We start from the raw sequence: 22,193 nt of genomic DNA, 5'->3' as shown, positions 1-22,193 counted from the left end.
CAAGTTTCTAGTTGACTCCACAAATCAGCAAGGCTCTGCTGGAAGCCTTCTAATCTTTACTACATAGAAATAACCTCGGCTTCCTATTCATATTTCCCACGGGCATTTAGTGCATTTCCAAGTCGATTAAAAAAAATCTTAACAAAGACAAAAATACCTCATTAGATCCTGCGCTTGTTTGGAATACAGATTAAAAAAATTTTTTTTTAAGACAGAGTCTCGCTCTGTTGCCAGGCTAGAGTGCGGTGGCACTATCTTGGCTCATCGTAATCTCCGACTCCCTGGTTCAAGCGATTCTCCTGCCTCAGCCTCCAGAGTAACTGGGATTACAGGAACGCGCCACCACGCCTGGCTAATTTGTGTATCTTTAGTAGAGAGGGGGTTTCACCATGAGCCAGGATGGTCTTGATCTCTTGACCTTGTGATCCGCTTGCCTCGGTCTCCCAAAGTGCTGGGATTAGTGGCGTCAGCCATGGCGCCCGGTCCAGATTTTTTAAAATGCAAAACTTGCACAGTCTTTTTTTTTGAACGATGCTTGCTTGTTTTCAAAATAATTAAAAAACAAAAACACAAAATTGCTCTTCCCAAAGGCTTCTTTCTTTCCTTTAAATTTATTATTTAAAGAAAAGCTAACGGCTGGGCGCAGTGGCTCACGCCTGTAATCCCAGCACTTTGGGAGGCCAAGGCGGGCAGATTATGAGGTCAGGAGTTCGAGACCAGCCTGGCCAATATGGTGAAACCCTCCTCTTTAGTAAAAATACAACAACTAGCCGGGCGTAGTGGCGGGCGCCTGTAATCCCGGCTACTTGGGAGGCTGAGGCAGGAGAATCGCTTGAACCCGGGAGGCGGCGGTTGCAGTGAGCCGAGAACGCGCCACTAGGGAGGCTCTGTCTCAAAAAAAAAAAAAAAAAAAGAAAGAAAAGCTAACAAATGCTGTTTTGTCATGCATCATCACGGAATGAATGAGAGCTCCTGCTAGCCAGGAGACAGCGGACTACCAGGGTAGCTTCCCAGAGGTCCAGAAGGGAGGTCGCGCGAGAAGAGGCTCCGTGGGATGGGTCCACGCAGCGAGATCCCACGCAGCGTGGGCGTATACGAGTGTCCACGTCCGAAGGGCCCGTTCAAGGGCAGATCGCTGAAGGTTGGGTGCACGCAGGGCACGTCCACGCGGGCAGGCCCTTGCACGCAGGGAGTGCCCACGCAGGGCGGGTCCCTGTAGGATGAGAGCAGCGAAGGAGGCCCAAGCAGGCCATTTCGCGCCCCGTCCTCAGCCCACGCTGGCGAGCTACCGCGGGGAAACGCGCAGCTCAGATCTTAGCAGCTTACAATAACAACCTTTTAAAAATGGAACCTTCAAGTAAAAATAAAACTTTTGTTTCCTTCTTCTACAGGAGTTATTGATGTAGGAAGGGACAGTCCCAGTAACGTTTCAGGATACGACTTGGGCCGGTCCGCAGGCAGGAGAGTGAAGCGCGCAGCTGCCAGGACTTACGGGGTGACGTGCGCCGCTGCTAGGACCTTGCAGGTGGAGAGCATAGTTGCCAAAACCAAGGCGGAGGAGTGCACCGCCGCTAGGATCCGGGCGGAGGAGCCCACCGCGGCCCGGACTTATTACGGGTGCAGTACACTGCTGCCAGGATCTTGTCTGTGGAGGGCGGCGGGGCCGGGACCTCAGTTTGCAGCACACCGCTGCCAGGATCTCGTCGGCTGAGCGTTCCGCGGTCCGATCCCCGCCCCGTGCGCGTCGCCGGCGTTGGCGTCGTCTTCCTGGTGCTGGTCTCCGTCCGGTCGCCGGTCGCCTTGGTCTCCGGCCCTCCCCAGACGCTCCCGCACCCTTGCCGACCCCGCCGTCCGCAGCCCTGGCGCTCCCTGCGGGCCCCGCCGAGGCCGCCTGCGCCCTGTGCCAGCGCGCGCCCCGGGAGCCGGTGCGCGCCGACTGCGGCCACCGCTTCTGTCGGGCGTGCGTGGTGCGCTTCTGGGCCGAGGAGGACGGGCCCTTCCCGTGCCCCGAGTGCGCCGACGACTGCTGGCAGCGCGCAGTGGAGCCCGGCCGGCCCCCGCTCAGCCGCCGCCTTCTGGCGCTCGAGGAGGCGGCCGCGGCGCCCGCGCGCGACGGCCCGGCCAGCGAGGCCGCGCTGCAGCTGCTGTGCCGCGCTGACGCCGGCCCGCTCTGCGCAGCCTGCCGCATGGCTGCAGGCCCCGAGCCACCCGAGTGGGAGCCGCGCTGGAGGAAGGCGCTGCGCGGCAAGGTGCGCGCGGCGGGGTCCTGTGCCCCGCCCCGGACGGTGCCCTGCGCCTCTCCGTCCCTGCCCCGGTCCCCCTGAGCCCTGGGCCCTTCCCATCTCCACTGTCCCTGTCCCCGTCCCCGGATTGTCCCCCTCCCTTCACCGCCACGGGTCCCCGCTCCAGCGTGTGCTGGGCCCCTCCTTCTTGCAGCTTGCCTCCCCACGTTTTCTGCGTCTCTTCGAGTCTGGTCCGCGTCCCCATCTTGGTGTCCCCTGCTGGGCGGTGCCTTATCTCCCCACCCCCTACCTTCTACGAAGTCCTTCCCCCACCAGCGTCCATCTTTGTGGTCCCCACCACTAGCTGTGCCCTGCCTCACCCTCATAGACCCCCTCTAGTTCCCACAGATTGACTCTCCCACTCACTGTTCCCTTGGGGAAGACATCACACCTCTCGACCCTCTGTATTCCACTATGTCCACAGGCCTGGCCCGCCTTCTCGTCTGCTCTCCGGGCCACCCAGCCCTCACTTGCACCGCCTGTCCCCTCTCCCGTCTTTTAGAGACCGGCTCTGGGAGTCTGGCAGCGACGGGTCTGGGAGTCTGGAGCCTTTCCCATGGCGGGTTGTTTGGGAGATACAGAGTAGGAGAGAACAGTCAGCCTGGGGTCCCGCTCTTGAATACAGGGGAGGGGAAGCCAGCCAGACTGTGCCCCTGGGCGCTCCTCCTGCATTGAGGGCTCTTGCCACCAGGCAGAGTGACCCCCATCCGGCTCAGGCAGGGCAGGGTGTAGGGCAGGCTGTGCAGACCTGTGGTACAGACCGAACTCACACTGAACAGGGCCACTTACAGACACACAACTCCTAAACCCACCTAGACAGTCCCCTTAGCCCCAGCACCCAGATCCTTCTGAATAGGTGTGAAGCCCAAGAAACCTTTTGGCTGCCTGTGTGTTCCTGCCCTAGACAACAGGGCTTGTTGTCTAGGTTATCTCTGGAATGGTCAGACTGTGTGCATTCAGCTGGGGTGATGTCCCTCAGAACTGGGCTAGGTTGGGGGAGACCTTCTGCCCACCCCTGGTCACCCCTGGTGACCGTCCTCTCTTTCCAGGAGAACAAGGGGTCTGTGGAAATCATGAGAAAGGACTTGAATGATGCCCGGGACCTGCATGGCCAGGCGGAGTCAGCAGCTGCAGTGTGGAAGGCAAGTGGGGGGCCTGGGGGCAGCCTGGAATGAGGGGACCGGGGACTCAGGGCTCTAGACAAAGGGACCACCAGGCCAAGCAGGCCAGGCCTCTGAACTGCTCAGCTGGTTGGTTGGAGGAGGGGCCTCTGGACTTTAGTGAGTTTCAGGGTATTTTTCTAGGATGTGTTTGTATTTTTCAAATAGAATCTAGCCAAAGTCAGTGGAAGCCTCTTTTTTGCCTCACATTTTACCTGTAGGTGATGGCAGCATCAGACTTACTCTTTTTTTTTTTTTTTTCAAGAGACAGAGTCTCATTTGGCTGAAGTGCAATGGTCTGCTTGTAGCTCACTGCAGCTCGAACTGGCCTCAGGCGATCCTCCCACCTCAGCCTCTGGGACTATAGGCATGTGCTACCACACCTGGCTAATTTTAGAATGCTTTTGTAGAGATGGGGGTCTTGCTGTGTTGCCCAGGCTGGTCTTGAACTCCTGGCCTCAAGCGATTCTCCTGCCTTGGCCTCCCAAAGTGCTAATTTTTTTTTTCTTTTAAAACACATCTGTAACTTTCTGTGGTCCTCTTGTTCTGATCTGAGAGTTGCTCATTCTTTTTTTTAAAGGCTAGAAATCCAGGATCAAGGAACTGGCACATTCTATGTCTGTTGAGAACGCTTCCTGGTTCATAGATGGTGCCTTCTCACTGTGTCCTCACATGGAAGAAGTAAGGGTGTCTCTGGGGTCCTTTAAGGACACTGATTCCATTCTTGAGAGTTCCACCCTTACAACCTCATTACCTCCCAAAGGTCCTGCCTCCTAACACCATCACCTTAGGGACGAGGATTTCAGCATGGGGATTTGGGGAGGCCACAGACATTCAGACCACAGCAGTGTTACTTTCCTTGGGTGCCTTCCACAGCATTACATCCCAAAGGGACATCCCACTAGATTCTTTGAGGTTACTCACAAGTAAAGCTCTTCAGTCGTTTAAACTCTCTTTGGTGACTTTTTCCTCATGTGTAGTAAAAAATCTGTGTGCCATTTTCTCTGGGTTTCATAAATTCCTACTTCCTCCTTTTAACCTGAAAGACAGAGTGATTTTCAAAGGTGCAGCAGCTCTTGGGTAATTGGCTGCACCTCGAGGCTGAGGCCCGCATTTTTACCCCAGCTTGAGGCTGAGGTAGACTCTCTCTGTTCCCGGTGGTGCTGAGCCCTTGCCTACTCTCCACAGGCCTGAGGTGCAGGCCTCACTCAGACAGTGACAGGTGACACACAGAGTCCCTGATGCCAGTCGGACCCCTGGCACTCCACACTGCCCTTGGGGGCTGCTCTGAACTTCTCCTTGCCTTGTAAGTGGTCAACACTGCCCAGTGCAAGTGAGGCTGGAAGGCTTTGGGGACCTCCAAGTTTTCAATAACCATGTCTTACCCCCAAGGGACTTGTTTTGCCCACAGGTTTTAGGTTGGAGTTTTCAATCTGTCCTGTTTTGGGGGTTGGTGGCTTAGATGCTGGGATGAGAGAAGCCACCTAAATTCAAAGGAAGGAGTTTGCAGTGTGCCGCATCAGCCAACCAGCAGACACCCAGCTGTCATTTGCATTCTCTCTCAGCAACAAAAGCCTTGGCTTCTCATGACTATGGCTGTCACCTGCCCTGTGTGGCCCAGGGCCAGGTGGAAGCCATCCATGACTCTGAGTAAAATCACAGTAGCATCCTCCTCTGCTCTCCTGTTTCCAAGGTTAGGGGTTGGCTGGAAACCAACTGAAGAGTGGCAAGTGTGAACGCTGTTTGTTGAAGGCTGATGGGATGGTTTTCAGCTGTTGGAGTTCTGGTGTGGGCACAGCAGGGACAGTTTCTGGCAAGATGGGTGTGTGTCCTGCCTTGACAGTAACGTGCCTGACAGGCTCTAGACCTAGCAGGGCCACTCAAGGATTTACTGTCCCCTTGGCCATGGGAGACGGGAGAGGAACTGTCTTCATGTGCAGCTGACCACTGCAGTGTCAGGGAGAAAGAACTCTACTTCTCCCCTTTTAGGGTCCCAGGCTGGGCCGGAGAATTAAACTGACATAAGCTAAACTAACAGGGCCAGGTGCAGTGGTTCATGCCTGTAATCCCAGCAACTTGGGAGGCTGAGGTAGGAGGATTGCTTGAGGGTAGGAGTTCGAGACCAGCCTGGGTAACATAGTGAGACCCCCATCTGTACAAAAATTAAGAAATTAGCCAGGTGTGGTGGTGCATCTGTGGTCCCAGCTACTTGGGAGGCTGAGGTGGGAGGATACTTAAGCCCAAGAGGTTGAGGCTGCAGTAAGCTATGATGGCACCACTGCACTCCAGCCTGGGTGACAGAGTGAGACCCTATCTCGAAAAAAAGGAAGATAGATTAGTGGGAGAAAAAACATCAAGTTTTTTTTTTTTTTTTTTTTGAGATGGAGTCTTGCTCTTGTTGCCCAGGCTGGAGTGCTGTGGTGCCATCTTGCCTCACTGCATCCTCTGCCTCCTTGGTTCAAGTGGTTCTCCTGCCTCAGCCTCCTGAGTAACTGCGACTACAGGCATGTGCCACCACGCCTGGCTAATCTTGTATTTTTAGTGGAGATGGGGTTTCACCATGTTGGCCAGGCTGGTCTTGAACTCCTGACCTCAAGTGATCCACCCACCTCGGCCTCCCAAAGTGCTGGGATTACAAGCGTGAACCACCGCACTCGTGCCTGAGCAGCATGTTTTAGAGTGGCATGTTCTTAACTCCTTCAAGAGGGAACAGGTTCCCGTTCGCCTGGGGAGGGTGGGCGAGGACACAGGTCTTTTCCTGCCACCTGTCTGCAGGGACACGTGATGGACCGTAGGAAGAAGGCACTGACCGACTACAAGAAGCTGCGGGCCTTCTTTGTGGAGGAGGAGGAGCACTTCCTGCAGGAGGCTGAGAAGGAGGAGGGGCTACCTGAGGACGAGCTGGCTGACCCCACTGAGCGGTTCAGGTCACTGCTGCAGGCGGTGTCGGAGCTGGAGAAGAAGCACCGGAACCTGGGCCTCAGCATGCTGCTGCAGGTGTGGGATCCCCGCTGGGTCTGTCCACCATCAGGCCAGGGTGGATGTAGGCAGCAGCGAGCCACTGGGGGGGCCATTGCCCGAGGTCAAGGCTTAAAAACCCAGCCTGACTCCCACTGCCGTGGCCTTGCAGGGCTGATTTTGGGAATGGGTGGGTGGTCAAGGAAGGTGATAGGAAGGGGTTTTAAGTTGAGAAGGGTCCGAGGTGTCCCTGACCTTCACAAGGGAGCACACTTGGTATCCCAAGTGCCTGAGGCTTCTGCCTCGTCCTAGGGTTCTGAGGGCAGAAGCAGGCAAGAAACTCAGCCTCAGGGCTTTTCTTCTGCCTCTGTCCAGGGCCTGGGCTGAACCCCAGAGCCCGCAGCAACCCAGATGGCCCTGAATGGTTCAATTGCCTGTGCCAGCCATAGGTGACAAGGCTTTGGCCTTGGGGAGACAGAAGTCTGGGCTAGGCCCTGGGTTGGTTGTGCTCAGGACAGTACCTCATGCACTGTCTCATGTGCACTCTCTCTTGCTCTCTCTCACTCTCTCCTTTTGTCTTTGTCTCTGCCTCTGTGTGTCTCTTTCTCTGTTGTTTTGTGTCTCTGTCTTTCCCTCTACCTTCCCATGCAGTGATGGCGCCAACCGGCGGCAGTCCCAGAGTTGGAGGCAGGAGGGGATGGATCCTCATCTCCTTGGGAAGTGTCAGCGTGTGGCTGTCAGGGAAGCGTGGAAGGCGCCCGGCCTTGGGTCGGTCTATATAGTTGTGTGTTTCAAGAATGTTCCTTTATCCTTCATCCTGAGGCGTGAGTGTTTTGGGGGCTACAAACACCTCCCGGTAGAGGCTGGACCTGAGGACCCTTCCGACCTGTGCCCAACCCTTCCTGAAGTCCTGGCCACAGCCCATCTTCCATGAGTCCTGGCAGCTCTGAGCCATGCCCTTCCTCTGTCACCTATCTGCCCCTCACCTTGTCATCCACGGACCCAGACCCTGCACCTTCCATGCGGGCCCACAGATCCTTGGCAGGTACCTGAGGTGCACCATTGAGTGTCGAATTTGGGGTTAACATCTAGAAAGAAGAACGCACATGAGGCTCTGTGAAGGCTGGAACTCAGGTCTTCAGGGAAGAGAAAGGAAGACTGGATTGCACCTTGATGCCTCCTGAGGAGGCAGCCCTCCTCTTGAGGTGGGCTTGGGCTCCGCCCAGCCTTATCCGCGTCGCTCTGTCCACCTCCCCCTTCCTGGCCCCCACCCTGCCTCTGTGTCTCCCAGAAGCCCTCCCTGTGCTCCACCTGCCTCCGTAGAAGGAACTCTCTTTCTCCTTTTTCATGGGCGAGGGGGCTGGCAGGTGGCTAACCCCATTTAGCATCTCCAGGCCCTGCCATGGTGTCTCATCTTGCTGTTCTCTCTGGCTCTTTCTCTCTTCCCATTTCCTTTAGTAGTTGAATTTTGCAAAGCTCGTAGCAGTAGCTCAGTTGCCTGCAGCATCCTTGTGTGTAGATAAATTCGTCTAGTTGACAGAAACTCAGCACTGGGGACAGGATTGCAAAGTCTGGGACATAGATGCAGGCAGATGTTGAGATTTGGGTATAGCTGGGCTTGTGAGCAGTGCCTGTTTCCAGATGAAGCCTTTCAGCCTTTCCGAGTCCCCGGCCTTTGGTGCGATGTCTGTGAGTTTGACCTACCCAGCGTGTGGGCTGGTTCAATGTTGAATAAAGTGAGTTTGTGTCAGCTCGTTTGCTTCGTCTCCGTGTGTCCACCTCTTCCCCCTGCTCTGGCCACCCTCCAGTGTCAAAGGAAAATTCCTCATGACACTTGCTAAAGCATGGTGAGGAGAACTTTCATTGGGACCATGGAGATGGGTGTGGAGCCCTTTCCTTGGGGCCTCAGGGGAGATGGGGCTCCACCCCGACACAGTAGGGCTGGGGTTGGAGAAGCCGAGGAGCAGTGTGGGGTCCATTGGTGGGAATGACTGTGAGGAGACATCAGGGCTGAGGGGGGTCTGGCTAAACCCACCTCACAGAATCCTTGCTGCAGGCAGGCAGGGTGATCAGACATTGGTTGCAAACGGTCTGATAGGAATCCAGTCAGGTACCATTGAGGGTGGTCAGATATTATGGTTAAACCAAATTAGAGTTCTTGCTAAAACTGGATTTCATAAGAAAGGGCACAGAGGACCCTAGGAGAAGATTCCAGAGCCTGGCCAAGTAGATAATCTTTGTCAGCACGCCAACAACATCCCGATCCTGAGACCTCCAGTTTGTCTTTCTCACTGTCTCTACCTGCTGCAGTCTGCTGTCGTCCCCAAGTGTCCCTGCCCCTGCGCTGCACACCTGTGATGCATGCCTGGCCAGGTCCTGATGGGACAGAGTCTCCCGCAACATCAAAGTGTCTCCACATCACCAGGTCCAACAGTGGCTTCGTCATCCTCACCTAATCTAGCTGACCAGCAACATCCCACCCTGTCAATCACAATCTGTTTCTATTTGAAAAAATTATATACTTATGGGGCACAGTGTGATGTTTTGATATCTGTACATTGTGGAGTGACAGAATCAAGCAGATTCATGTATCCATCTCATTTTTTTTTTTGTGGTGAGAACATTTGAAATCTACACTCAGCAATTTCAAATACAGTCATAGTCATCCCTCTGTGTCCAAGGGGCATTGGTTCCAGGACCCCTTCCTGGATACCAAAATCCGCAGATGCTCAAGTCCCCTGCAGTCAGCCCTCCCTCTGCACGTATGTGGGACACTCAGATACAAGGGCTGACTGTGTACAGTACACGGTTATCAGCCGAAGTCACCATGCTGTGCAATAGACCTTGAGTTTATTCTTGTATAACGGAAACTCTGTACCCTTTGACTAGAATTTCCTCAAATCCTCTTGTCTCAGCCCCTGCTAACTACTGTTCTATTTCTATAAATCAACATTTTGATTCCACATATAAGTGAGATCATGCGATATTTGTCCTGGCTTATTTCACTTTAATAATGTCCTCTAGATTCACCCATGTTGCAAATGGCAGGGTTTCCTTTATTATGGCCAAATAGTATTCCATTGTGTGTATACACCACATTTTCTTAATCAATTTTTCCACTGTATCCCTTTATCCACTTTGCTTCTAGACCACGTAGGTTGATTGCCTATCTTGGTTGTTGTAAAAGTGCTGTAAGAAACACAGTGTGGGTATCTCTTCCACATATTTATGTCATTTCCTTTGGGAAAATAGTTAGCAGTAGGATTGCTGGGTCATAGTACTCAAATTTTTAAGTTTTTGAATAACCTCCATATGTTTCTCCATAATGGCTATAATAATTTACATCCTCACCAACATTTGTTGTCTTTGAAATTAGTCATTCTAAGAAGTGTGAGATAATCTCATTGTGATTTGGTTTGCATTTCCCTGATGATTAATGATGTTGAGCATTTTTTCGTATACCTGTTGGCCATTGGTGTGTCTTCTTTTGAGAAATGTCTCTTCAGGTTCTTTGTCCATTTTTTAGTTGTTTATTTGCTTTCCTGCTATTGAGTTTGAGTTCCATGTATATTTTGAATATTAACCCCCTACCTAATGTATGGTTTGCAAATATTCTCTCCCGATTTGTGAGTTGTCTTCACTCTGTTGATGATTTCCTTTGCTGTGCAGAAGCATTTTAGCTCTATGTAATCCTGTTTGTTTATTTTTCTTTTGTTGCTTGTGCTTTTAGGGTCACATGCAAGAAGTGATATGACCCTAAAGCCTAGGCCAGTGTCATGGAGTTTTTCACCTGTGTTTTCTTCTGCTGGCTTTACAGTTTCAGGCCTTACAATTAAGCCCTTGTCTGTTTTGAATGGATTTTTGTGTAGGGACATTCCCTCCACAAGGGCTTCCTCTGGCCTTGCTGATAATCCTCCATCTCCCTTGTGTCCTCTCCACTCCACCCTCTTCATGTGTATGGACTCTTGGCATCCTCGTGTGGCCTCTCTGTCTTACCCAGACCCCCATGGTGACCTCACACTTGCCTCTCCGACATGGGTCTCTCTTCCAAACCCTCTTCCAGGTCCAACCACGCCTTCATCCCAGACTCACTCAGGGGCCCAATCCCTGCAGTCCTCAGACAGACATCTCAGAGCTGTCTCTGAGTCGTCTTCTCTAACAGTCCACAGTAGGTCTGCAAAGGAATCCTGCAGGCTTTTCCTGTAGCCACAGACCTTGACCTCCTCTTAACTGCTCCCCGCCAGTCCCCCACCGTGGCCCACTGGCACTGTCCTCTACTGCCCAGGAGACCTGGAAACCTCATCTCCTACCCCTGCTCCAACAGTGCATTCTCAACCCCACAGGTAGATGGGTTTCTACCTTAAAATATGTAGGATGAACCAGTCTGGTGATCTGATGTACAACAGGAGGACTGTAGGTAATAAAATTGCACTGTTTTGGGAGTTCCTGCTAAATGACTAGACTTCAGCTACTCTTGCCACAAAATTCTAAAAATGGTTGACTCTGGGAGGTGATGGGAAAGTTAATTGCTCCCCTGTAGTAGTAACCATTTTGCTATCTGTTTGTACTTTGTAACATCATGTTGCATACCTTAAATATACACAATAAAATTTATTAAAACAATAAAACTAAGCAAGAGCCTGCCTCCGGTGTACTCAAGGCCCTGCAGCAACTCAGATTCCTTCAGGGAAAGCTTACCAGTGGCCTGGGGGGGCGCTACATAATCCACCCCCAGCTGTTCCTCTCTCTGGTCACCACTGTGCCCCCTGCTCCCAGCAGACCCAGCACGATGGCCTCTCTTCAGCAGGCCAGGTGGGCCCTGCCTCGGCCTCTGATCTCCAGGGAATGTTTCTCCCCGATATCTGCATGGCGGTTCCCCCAATCCTTCAGGTCTGCTCCCACAGGGAGTTTTGTAGAAATGGCTTGAAACAGACACCCTTACTCAACCCTTGACCATGCAAGCTCTGAGGAGCCACTTGTGTCCCTGTGGCTTTGCCGCAGCCAGATCTCTCTGGTCAAGAGGATGTGGAGAGTGGGTGACATGTGGAAGGAAACTGAGGCCAGGCACTGCATAGAGAAGCAACAGTTTGTTTGCTGGAAGGTAGGGGACACATTCTGAAGACATTGATGTATTTGTCCAGTACTTCAATACTTTTTTCTCAACTCTTGTTTTCAGAGCTTTGTGGGAAAGCTGTGGATAGTTGGGACCCAAAGGTCGTTTTCAGTTTCAGGATCCTGTGGCCAAAGAGAGGAGATAAAAATGTTTGGGGCCATTTTACCATCTACATTACCTAATTGAGTAGCTATTATTTCATGAGGTTGACAACAGCAAAATATAAGGAGATGCTTAAGCTCTTTAGTAACTGGAGAATCATAATTAAAACCATAATGAGATACTGCTTTAACTCGAGGCAAGTGGGGTGGTGGTGGTTCGGGCAGGTGATGGGAACTGCAGCACTAGGTGATGTTGAAGTCTGAGTGACAGTAGCACATTAGGTGAGCTTAGAGGTGCTGTGAGGAGTGTAGAATGAGGCCGCTGCTTTGGAGTGCAGTCTGGGGTCAAACTAAAAGGCATACCTTGGAGAAACTGTGGTTTTGCTTCTAGGCCACTGCAATACAGCAAATACTGCAATAAAGCAAGTCCCATGAAATGTTTGGTTTCCAAGTGGATATAAAATGCTTTTATAGGCTGTACTGTAGTCCACTAAGTGTGTAGTAGCATTATGTCTAAAAAAGCCAATGTATGTACCTTAATTTTAAAATACTTTGTTGCCAAAAAATGCTAATAATCATCTGAGTGTTCAGTGAGTTGCCATCTTTTTGCTGGGGGAGAGTCTTGCCTCAATGTTGGTGGCTGCTGACTAATTAGGGTGGTGGCTGCTGGAGTTTGGGGTTGCTGTGACAATTTCTTAAGACAATGAAGTTTGTCACATCAATTGACTCTTCCATTGAAAAGACTTCTCATAGCATGTGATGCTGTTTGATAGCATTTTACCCACATAACATCTTTAAAAATTAGTCACTCTTGTCAAACTCTGCCACTGCTTTATCAACTAAGTTGATGTCAATTCTAAATCCTTTGTTGTCATTTCAACCATGTGCACAGCATCTTCACCAGAAGTATATTCCATCTCAAGAAACCACTTTCTGTGTTCATCCATAAGAAGCAACTCGTCATCCATTCACATTTTCTCATGAGACTGCAGCAATTCAGTCCCATCTCCAGGCTCCACTGCCAATTCTCGTTCTCTTGCTGTTTCTACCACATCTGCAGTGACTTCCTCCCCTGAAGTCTGGGATTCCCTCAGAGTCATCCATGAGGGCTGGAATCAACATCTTCCAAACTCCTGTTCGTGTTGCTGTTTTGACCTCATTCCATGAATCATGAATGTTCTTAGGGCATCTAGAATGGTGAATCCTTTCCAGCAGGATTTTAAATTTTTTTTTTCCCAGATGCATCAGAGGAATCACTGTTCAAGGCAGCTGCAGCCTTATGAAATGTCTTAAGTAATAAAATTTGAAAGTTAATTATGGAAGTTAACTTGAAAGTTAATAAGACTTGAATGTTGTGTTAATAGGTATTTTAATATTTTAATGGACTTAAAATAGTAAACCATCCTGTAAACAGATGTGCTGTCATGTAGGCTTTGTTGTTTCATTTATACAGCACAGGTAGAGTAGATTGAGCACAATTTCTAAGGGCCTTAGAATTGTTGTAATTGGTGAATGAGCATTGGCTTTAATTTGAAGTCACTAGCTGCGTGAGCCCCTAACAAGAGAGTCACCTGTCCTTTAAAACTTTGAAGCCAGACATTGACTTCTCTAGCTATGAGAGTTCTGGATGGCATCTGCTTCTAATAGAAGACTGTTTTGTGTGCATTGAAAATCCGTTGCTAGTGTGGCCCCCTTCATCAGTGATCTTAGCTGAATCTGCTGGAGAACTTGCTGCAGTGCCTCCATCAGCTCTTGCTGTTTCACCTTTCACTTTTATGTTACGGTGATGGCTTCTTTCCTTAAACCTCATGAACTCTGCCAGCTTCAAGCTTTTCTTCTGTAGCTTCCTCACCTCTCTCAACCTTCATAGAATTGAAGAGAGGATCTTGCCCTGGATTAGGCTTTGGATCAAGGGAATGTTGTGGCTGGTTTGATTTTCTATTCAGACCATGCACACTTTCTGCATATCTGCAATAAGAGCGTTTTGGTTTTTTATCATTTGTGTGTTCACTGGAGTACTTTTAATTTCCTTCAAGAACTTCTCCTTTGCATTCACAGCTTGACTGACTGGCACAAGCAGCCTCTTTCTACTTCAGATGTGCCTTCCTCACTAAGATTAATCATCTCTAGCTTTTGCTTTAAAATGAGAGGTGTGTGACTCTTCCTTTCGCTTCAACACTTAGGGGCCATTATAGGGTCATTAATTGGCCTAATTTCAGTATTGTTGTGTGTCAGGGAATAGGGAGGCCTGGGGAGAGAGAGAGAGAAAGGGGAATGGCTGGTCTGGTGAGCAGTGAGGATGTACATGCCAGTTTTTCTATTAAGTTTACTGCCTTGTATGGACGCATTTCTTGGCATCCCTAAAGAATTTCAAAGATAACATGAAAGATCCCTGATCACAGATCACCAGAACAAAACTAACAATAACAAAAAAGCTTGAAATATTGCAGGAGTTACCAAAATGTGACACAGACACCAAGTGAGCACATGCTGCTGCGAAAATGCCACAGGTCACCTTGCTCAACACATGCTTACCACCTACCTTCAATTTTTAAATGCAGTATGCGAAGCGCATGAGGCATAAGCTGTATATGAAAGGGAGTTAGACCAACCGGACGCCTGGGGAGCCAGTCCCCAACACGTTGCTTGTTTCTGACACCAGCTGCATGTCTGTGGGGTGAGTTGTTCCCCAAACCACCTCCGGTTCTATAACTCACTAGAAAAGCCCCCGGAGCCCACTGAAAGCTGCTACCCTTTCCGTTAACAGTTTATTATGGGGAACGGAGACAACTTTAAGTCAGCCAAGGGAGGAAACCCATGGGGGAGTCCGGGAGAGATAACAGAGCTTCCACTGTCCTGTGCCTGTGGAGTCTGGGCTGTGCTACCTTCCGGGCACCCTATGTGACTGTGCACGGGAAGTTCTGCCAACCAGGGACACTGCCCAACCTTAGTATCCTGTCTCTTCTGGCATCCAGCACCTAGGGATGGCTGACTTCCCACATGGCCAGTCTTAGTCTCCAGCCTCAAAGGAAGTCAAACTGCAGGACCCAAAGGCCCCTACCCCATATAACATTGCTGCCGCTGGGCTTGGCTTAGGGACTCCCACCCCCATGTCACAGTGTTCTCTTCAGTGTGGCCAACCTGCCCTAAACCATATTATGGGACTGTCCAGTGTGACCCAAGGCCACCAGGCAAACAAAGACCCTCCTATCAGGCATCGCATCCGAAGGGCTTTGAGGTCACTTCCCAGCAGCAGAGTGCAAGGGCAGGGGGTCTTGTTGGGAACGGCTCAGTTGTGGACTATGCAATTTGCATGCCCACGCTATGGTCTGAAGGTGTCCCACCCTTCACATTAGTATGTTGAAATCCTCATCTCCAAGATGATGGTGTTATGAGGTGGAGCGTTTGGGAGGTGATGAGTTCATGAATGGGATTACTGCCCTTATAAAAGGGACCCCAGAGAGCTCCTTCATATCTTCCACTACGTGAGGACTCGGTGAGAAGGCGCTGTCTGTGAACCAGGAATCGACTTCACCAGCCACTGAATATGCTGGTGCCTTGATCTTGGACTTCTGGCCTCCAGAGCTGTGAGCAGCACACTTCGGTGGTTTCTAAGCTGCCCAGGCTGTCCACATGGACTGCGATACTCTGTATTGCATCAGTTCCACTCCTGGGCTGTTATGCCAAAGAGATGCCAACAGGGTTCCATGAGGGCACAGGCATGGGATAGTTACAGAGTCATTGGTTACTGTGGTGACAGGTCCTCACTGCTGCGGATGTGGAAAGGTGAATATGGTGGAGGCCTCCATGGGAACTGAACTGAGTAAAACTTGTTCTGCTACAAGGGCCTGCACATGGGGTGCCCTTGACAAGAGGTGTGCACATGAGATTTGCACGTGGGGGTGCCCTAGGTTGTGTGTGTTTGTGCATGGATGAGAGAACTCCAGGAAGAGCCCATTTTGCTAAAGATTTCCTAAATGCAAATGCAACTTCTTCCAAGATGCAACATGCAGAAGATGGCAGGCAGGCCGGCAGGCTATTGCCATTCCTGAAAACTGGGCTTATCTTTTTGGAATCCTGTGGATAGACTGTCCACCCAATCGCTGTTGGTGGTAGGATGCCCCCAAGCCTCGTTCTGCTGCGGGAGAGTGGGCTCACTGAACACAGAGCTATCTACAGCACAGAGGCTGGCTGGCAATCACAGGGCTGTGGATACTACACCCACCAATGGGCTGAAGGACTTTGCATCTCAGGAGCCTCATGGGCTGTGCCAGAGAACGGTTTGTCCAAACCAAAGAGATCTGAAAAGTCACCTCATTTGCATACAGCTCCAGCAGAGCAGCTCCCAGCAGTGTTCTCTGTGCCCTTGGCCTGGCCACCCTTAGGGACTGAGGATGTACTGTGGTGGGTCACTCTAGACCAGTCATTTCTTTGGATGCCTGAGGATTGCTCTGTAGCCCCTGCTGGTTGGGAGGCAGAGGAACCAGCCTTTCAGCTCAGTCACACTGAGTCTGCATGCCTTTCTCCTGTGAATCAGCCTTCTGCCAGTTTATTTCATAGACACAGTTAACCGGACTCAGAGGTAGAGGGATGGTAGTTTTCTCTCCAACAGACCTAGGAAGTGCAGATGAGCTAAAAGGTCTATTCTTCTGCCTTCCAACCTTCTTTTTAATTGTTTATTATTTTTTATAAAGATGGGGGTCTCACTGTGTTGCCCAAGCTAGTCTCAAATTCCTGGCCTCAAGTGATCCTCTCACCTTGGGATCTCAAAGTGCTGGGATTATAGGCACGAGCTGTTGTGCCTGGCTACAACCTCCTTTTCCCAGCAGACAGGCTGGGCACCACTTGGTTTCCACAGGTGAGGTGGTCAGGCTATTTATTTTTATTTTTTTTTTGAGACAGAGTCTCGCTCTGTCACCCAGACTGGAGTACAGTGGTGTGATCTTGGCTCACTGCAACCTCCACCTCCTGGGTTCAAGCGATTCTCCTGCCTCAGCCTTCCGAGTAGCTGGGACTACAGGAGTGTGCCACCACACCCTGCTAATTTTTGTAGTTTTATTAGAGACGATGTTTTGCCATGTTGCCCAGGCTGGTCTCAAACTCCTGACCTCAGATGATCCGCCCACCTTGGCCTCCCAAAGTGCTGGGATTACAGGCGTGAGCTACTGTGTCTGGCCAGTCAGGCTTTATTTTAAAAAGAAAAAAACGGGTAAGACTTTTACTCAACCAAGTGTCCCATGGCCAGAGTTAATGAAGAGATACGGAGTTGTAGAGGATGTCTGTAGTGTCCAAACTGATACGGTTAAAACCTAGGCTTTGCAAGGAACCCTTGCAAGTCAGGAAGAGCAAGAAGTCACTGGAATGAAAGAGAGGATGGGCCAGGGTATGAGAAGGAATTGCAACAGAGGAAGCTGTCATAGTCCTTGGGGCTACTACAACAATACCATTGACTGGTATTTCTTATAAACTACAGAAATGAAGTTCTCAGAGTTCTGGAGGCTGGAAGTCCAAAATCAAGGCATGGCGGATTCAGTGTCTGGTGAGGCCTCACTTCCTGGTTCACAGATGACAGTTTCTCGCTGTGTCCTCACATGGGGGAAGGGACCTGGGAGCTCTTCGGGGTCCCTTTTATAAGGACACTAATCCCATTCATGAGGGTCCCACCCTCATGACACAACCACCCCCCAAAGGCCCCACCTCCTAACACCATCACTTTGTGGGTGAGGATTTCAATATGAGAATTTGGGGGGACATTCAGTCACAAACATTCAGTCTATAGCAGAAGCTAAAAAGGCTTTGAAGCCTTGGAGGAGACTCTCAAACTCTTTAGTTTTTGGAGCAATGAAAATTGTATGCTGGCTAGGTGTGGTGCTCACACCTGTAATCCCAGCACTTTGGGAGGCTGAGGCCAGAAGATTGCTTGAGGCCAGAAATTCGAGACCAGCCTGGGCAACATAGCGAGACCCTGTCTCTACAGAAAATACAAAAATTAGCTGGGTGTGGTGGTGCATGCCTGTTGTCCCAGTAACTCAGGAGGATCGCTTGAATCTGGGAGGTCGAGGCTTCAGTGAGCCGTTATTGTGCCACTGCACTCCAGCTTGGATGGCAGAGCCGAGAGCCTGTCAGGGTCTCAAAGAACAAAAGAAAAAAAAAAAAAGAACACAAGAAAAAATTGTACACCCACAAGAGTAATGACTTGATATTGGCATGTTAGATTGGTGGAGATGAGACATCTGTCCCCTGCCACCTCCCTGTCACCCACCTCCTGCGTTGGGCATGGTTCTGTAGCACTGTCTAGCTGACTTTGTCAATTAAGGACCTGAGGACCTGGGAGTCCCACCCCTGGATTTGTTACATTCCAAAGATGTCCCCTCCCAGCCCACAAGGGGATACATGTTCCATGTCAGCTGCACCATTGTGGGTGGTGGCAGGTAGGGCGGGCATCAGCTCCCTTCCCTGCAGGGGTGGAAGTTACAATGAGGGGATGGAGACCTTGGAATACGCTACAGCCCTTGGAAAAAGCAGATAAGCCAGACTCATCATAACACGGGTGGGTGGGACTCTAGGGCCGGAAGCTGAGTACCCCCAAATGAGAAACCAAGTGAAGGATAAAAACACCAGACCATTTACTGAAACGGAAAATGCTTGCCCACCAAACGATCAGTCATGCTTTAAAAGGACACTTCAAACAGATAAGACAAATGGGACCCATTGGAATAGCTGCCTGTGGGGTGGGAAATGGGGGAGATGATTGGTTAGTGAGGGAAAGAAAGGGAAAAACAAAGCATAAGTCATCAAAGCATGCATGGTGGGAAAAGCGGGGAAAACCGCCCAGCTGCTCCCTAGTCAGCCCATGTAGGGCTGTCCTGGTTCAGGAACTCTCTTTATGGAAGAGTACCAGGTAGGCATTTTCTCAAAGAGGGGATAGAAAGCAACAAAGTAAAGACCTGGGGAAGTTACAGGGAAAGTGGGGTTTCACCTTGGGGCAAAGAGAAGTGCCCACACCACCTGTGTTCTACAAATCAGATCACTCAAAGGATGCCTGGATGAGGTTTTTATTTCCTAACAGGAATCTTACTCAATTGGACACAAATAATTTATTTTATTTATTTATTTATTTTTATTATACTTTAAGTTCTAGGGTACATGTGCATAACGTGCAGGTTTGTTACATATGTATACATGTGCCATGTTGATGTGCTGCACCCATGGATACAGATAATTTAAATGACACAAATACTCTTTGAAGTCTTTTTTTTTTTTTTTGGGAAGATTATCTTTTGGATTCTGAGCCTTTATTAAACCTATATTCATGAAGAGGGGTGTACTAGTGAGTTCTTGCTTTTTTTGAGACAGCATCTCACTCTGTCACCCAGGATGGAGTGCAGAGGCATGATCACAGCTCACTGCAGCCTCGACCTCCTGGGCTGAAGCAATGCTCTCATCGCCTCAGCCCTTGAGTACCTGGAACTACAGGCATGCATGACTACACCTGGCTGATTTTTTGTTTTTGTAGAGATGGTTTCTTGCTATGTTACCCAGGCTGGTTTTGAACTCCTGACCTCAAGCGATCCTCCTACCTCGGCCTCCCAAAGTGCTGGGACTACTGGCGTGAGCCACTATGCCTGGCTGTGAGCTATTAATATTTCTATTTGACAAATAAATCTAAATGTTTATAAAACCATCAAGAAATGAAATGTCAACTGTCAGCAATGCAGTGCATGCTTAAATCAGCCAGATTTCAACTGTTACTGAACAAAAGAACAATCTCTAAAATGTCTTTTTAAAGGCATTTTTGTACAAATAAGAATCTACAGATTTAAAAAAAAAACACAACCAAACACGTTGGAAATAGCTATAAGTACTCCTCATATCTCTTATTTGACAGAACAAGACTATCCTCTTGTGAAAGTTTTCAGTTCCACACCTTGGAGCAGCCACTGAATTGTTTTGTGAATGAGTGGTGTTTCTCCCTTTGCATGGGCAACTTCTGGTTACATTTGCAGGATTCTTTTGTTAATTGTAAAGCTTGGCACTCTCATGGCTTGGCTCTGGAATGCACTCCTTGGCCTCCTGAAACCAAACAGGCTTTCAGGTCACTCTGCTTCCTGGTCTGAAGGAGTTGCCAGGCCGCTTGTCCCAAGCACCTTGCTCCCGGGGTGGGCCAGTCAGGTGCTGGCACAAAGAGGTTGGGAAGCAGAGTGATCTGGTGCACAGTGCCCGACCTTGAGCTCTGGGATGCCTGGTGACCTGCGTGCCTGGCCACCTCCTGGATCAGGCAAGCCAGTAATGACAGTTTCTTTTGGGCAAAATAAGATCCTTTGGGAAAGGCCAACTCGTCTTGAGTTCGGTATTTCTGTGGTTCCTGGGGGAAGCGCATGTCCCCTCTCAGCTGGAGAGGCATGGCAGGCAGAGCTCAGTACCTGCTTGTAACCCTGAGGGGACAGGACCTTGAGCCTTGGGGAGTGGGTAGGTGTGTGGCTTTCCCTGACTGTTTCTCAGTGCCACCAGCCTTGGAGGACCCCAGAGTGTGATAGCATATGCCACTCTGAATACATCGCTCTGGTATATTGATTGTTTTGAGCTGAAGCCACTTGAAAATCAGCAAGTGCAGGAGAGGCTGTCTTTGAACTCCCTTATCTGCCTAAATACGGACAGATATTCCAGAAGACGCTCAAGTGTCATCAGCCCCTTCTGCTGGAGCTTCCTCAACCCAGGAAGATAAACTCATGACAGGAGAGTGACTAGAAGTGGACTCCACTCAGACTAACCATGTCACAAGTATCATAGCTTTCATCTATTCTGCTACAGGCCTGTTCAACTTTCCTAAAAGTCATTTACTCTCTCCTGAATTGCCGACAGCCTCCTCCTGTCTCCCTGCTGCAGATGACATATAAGCTCCTAATTCTCACCCTTTTTCGGGTATTTTTTTTCCCTGTGAGGCCCCTGTGCATGTGTTAGTTTGCGTGCCTTTCTCGTGCGAATCTGCCTACTGTCAGCTTATTGCTGACCCAGTTATCCAAGCTCAGAGGAATTGGATAAAAGTAGTTCCCTCTCCAAAGGACCTAAGAATTATGGCTGAGCTGAAAGGCTGGCTACTCTGCCCTCCAACAAGCAGGCGCAACCCTGGGGCAGTCAAGGAAGCGAACGGCCTCCAGAATGACCCCTTTGCAGCCCGGGACGCCGTGACGGCGGCCTGGGCCAAGTGCAGGGAGAACCCGGATCTCATCCACTCAGATACTTGGTGCTGTATGCAAATGAGGTGACTTTCTAGGTCTCTTTCGATAGGACAAATCGCTCCCTGGAACAGCCAATGGAGCTCCCAGGCTGCAGAGTGCCTTCACCTCATCTGTGGGTGCAGCATCCACAGCCCTGTGCAGAGTGTTCCGGGGCGCCCTCCCGAGGTGTAAGGCCCAGGCGCGCGCGTGCATTCTGTTGCTCCGCCAGGGCGGCTGGAAGTACAGGCACCCGCCACCATGCCAGGCTCATGTTTTGTAGTTTTTGCAGAGACTGGGTTTCACCCTGTTAGCCAGGTTTTTCTGGATCTGACCTCGTGATCCACCCACATCGGCCTCCCAAAGTGCTGGGATTACAGGCGTGATCCACCAGTCACGGCCTCCTGTAGGCTATTTTGGCTTCCCCCCTCACTCCCTTCCCCCTACTGTCGCCATACTTCCCAACCTCCCCTGACTCTGCTCCCCAATTATCACCCGCCTACACTCCCGTCACGACCGGGGACCTCCTCCTGGGGGTCCACCACCAAAGCACCACTGGGAAGCAGCATCCTACTGCTTCCGCCTCGCTTCCGCCCCGCCAGGGGCCTGGCTCCAGCCTGAGAGGGCATGGGGCTGGACCCCAAAGGCGCAGGCGCGGGTTCCCTGCCATACGTGGTGCCTTCCCGCTCCCGGAACACCCAGGCGATTCAAGACACTCATTGGGTGCCGCCGCAACCTTCCAAACCAGGGGAAGGTTCAGGTAGGGGCAGCGGGTGCCACACACGCCAGCCAAGACCTCCGCTCCAGAACGCAGGGGCCGCTTTATTCGGGGGAAGGACGTTACTTCGCCAGCCACCAGGAAAACAGTCCCTGTACACCCGGATTCAAATTGCCACCAACTTCAGAGCAGTGCGGGGACCGGCCCCGGGGCAGGCCTCAGGACCCGGTGGGCGCGCCCGGTTCCATGGCTCCTGCACCCAGGTGAGGCAGGAGCCACTCTGCCATCAAGGGGCCACTGCACCACCAAGAGCACAGGAGGTGCCAGCAAAGGAAGGGAGCCTACTAAAACCCACACCTCCCAAAGCAAGCAATTGTCAAGACCGAAACCCATCTCAGCACTCCGTTTCTCCATTCCTTCCTTCCTTCCTGTTTCCTCCCCTGATCCCTCCACTCCAGTTTACCCCTTCCAGTCACCTTCCCTTCCCTGTCCTGTCTCTATCTCTTTCCTCTGTCCCTCTTTCCCTTGTCTCTTTTCACTACCTCCCTGTCCCTCAATTTTCCATCTCTCTCCTCCCTCAGTTTCGATCCTCTCCATCCATCTCTTCCTTGCTCCTTCAAATTGTACTGTGTGTGCATGCATGTGT

At 50.8% G+C, this 22,193-nt stretch overlaps 1 protein-coding gene across 1 annotated transcript; it reads left to right on the top strand.

Annotated features, from left to right (window-relative positions):
• Positions 1 to 1,054: 1,054 nt before the first annotated feature.
• Positions 1,055 to 11,032, top strand: LOC116273459 (E3 ubiquitin-protein ligase RNF187). The gene is made up of 5 exons (XM_031662514.1): positions 1,055 to 1,141; positions 1,539 to 2,249; positions 3,332 to 3,424; positions 6,218 to 6,439; positions 7,052 to 11,032. The coding sequence occupies exons 1-5, from the start codon at positions 1,055 to 1,057 to the stop codon at positions 7,052 to 7,054; spliced, it is 1,116 nt and encodes a 371-aa protein (XP_031518374.1). The 3' UTR covers positions 7,055 to 11,032.
• The last annotated feature ends 11,161 nt before the right edge of the window (positions 11,033 to 22,193 follow it).

Source organism: Papio anubis, unplaced genomic scaffold (genome assembly GCF_008728515.1).
Source record: "Papio anubis isolate 15944 unplaced genomic scaffold, Panubis1.0 scaffold716, whole genome shotgun sequence".
NCBI classification, from domain to species: Eukaryota; Metazoa; Chordata; class Mammalia; order Primates; family Cercopithecidae; genus Papio; species Papio anubis.
Note: the sequence above shows the minus strand (reverse complement) of the source record. Positions and strands in the feature narration are given on the sequence as shown.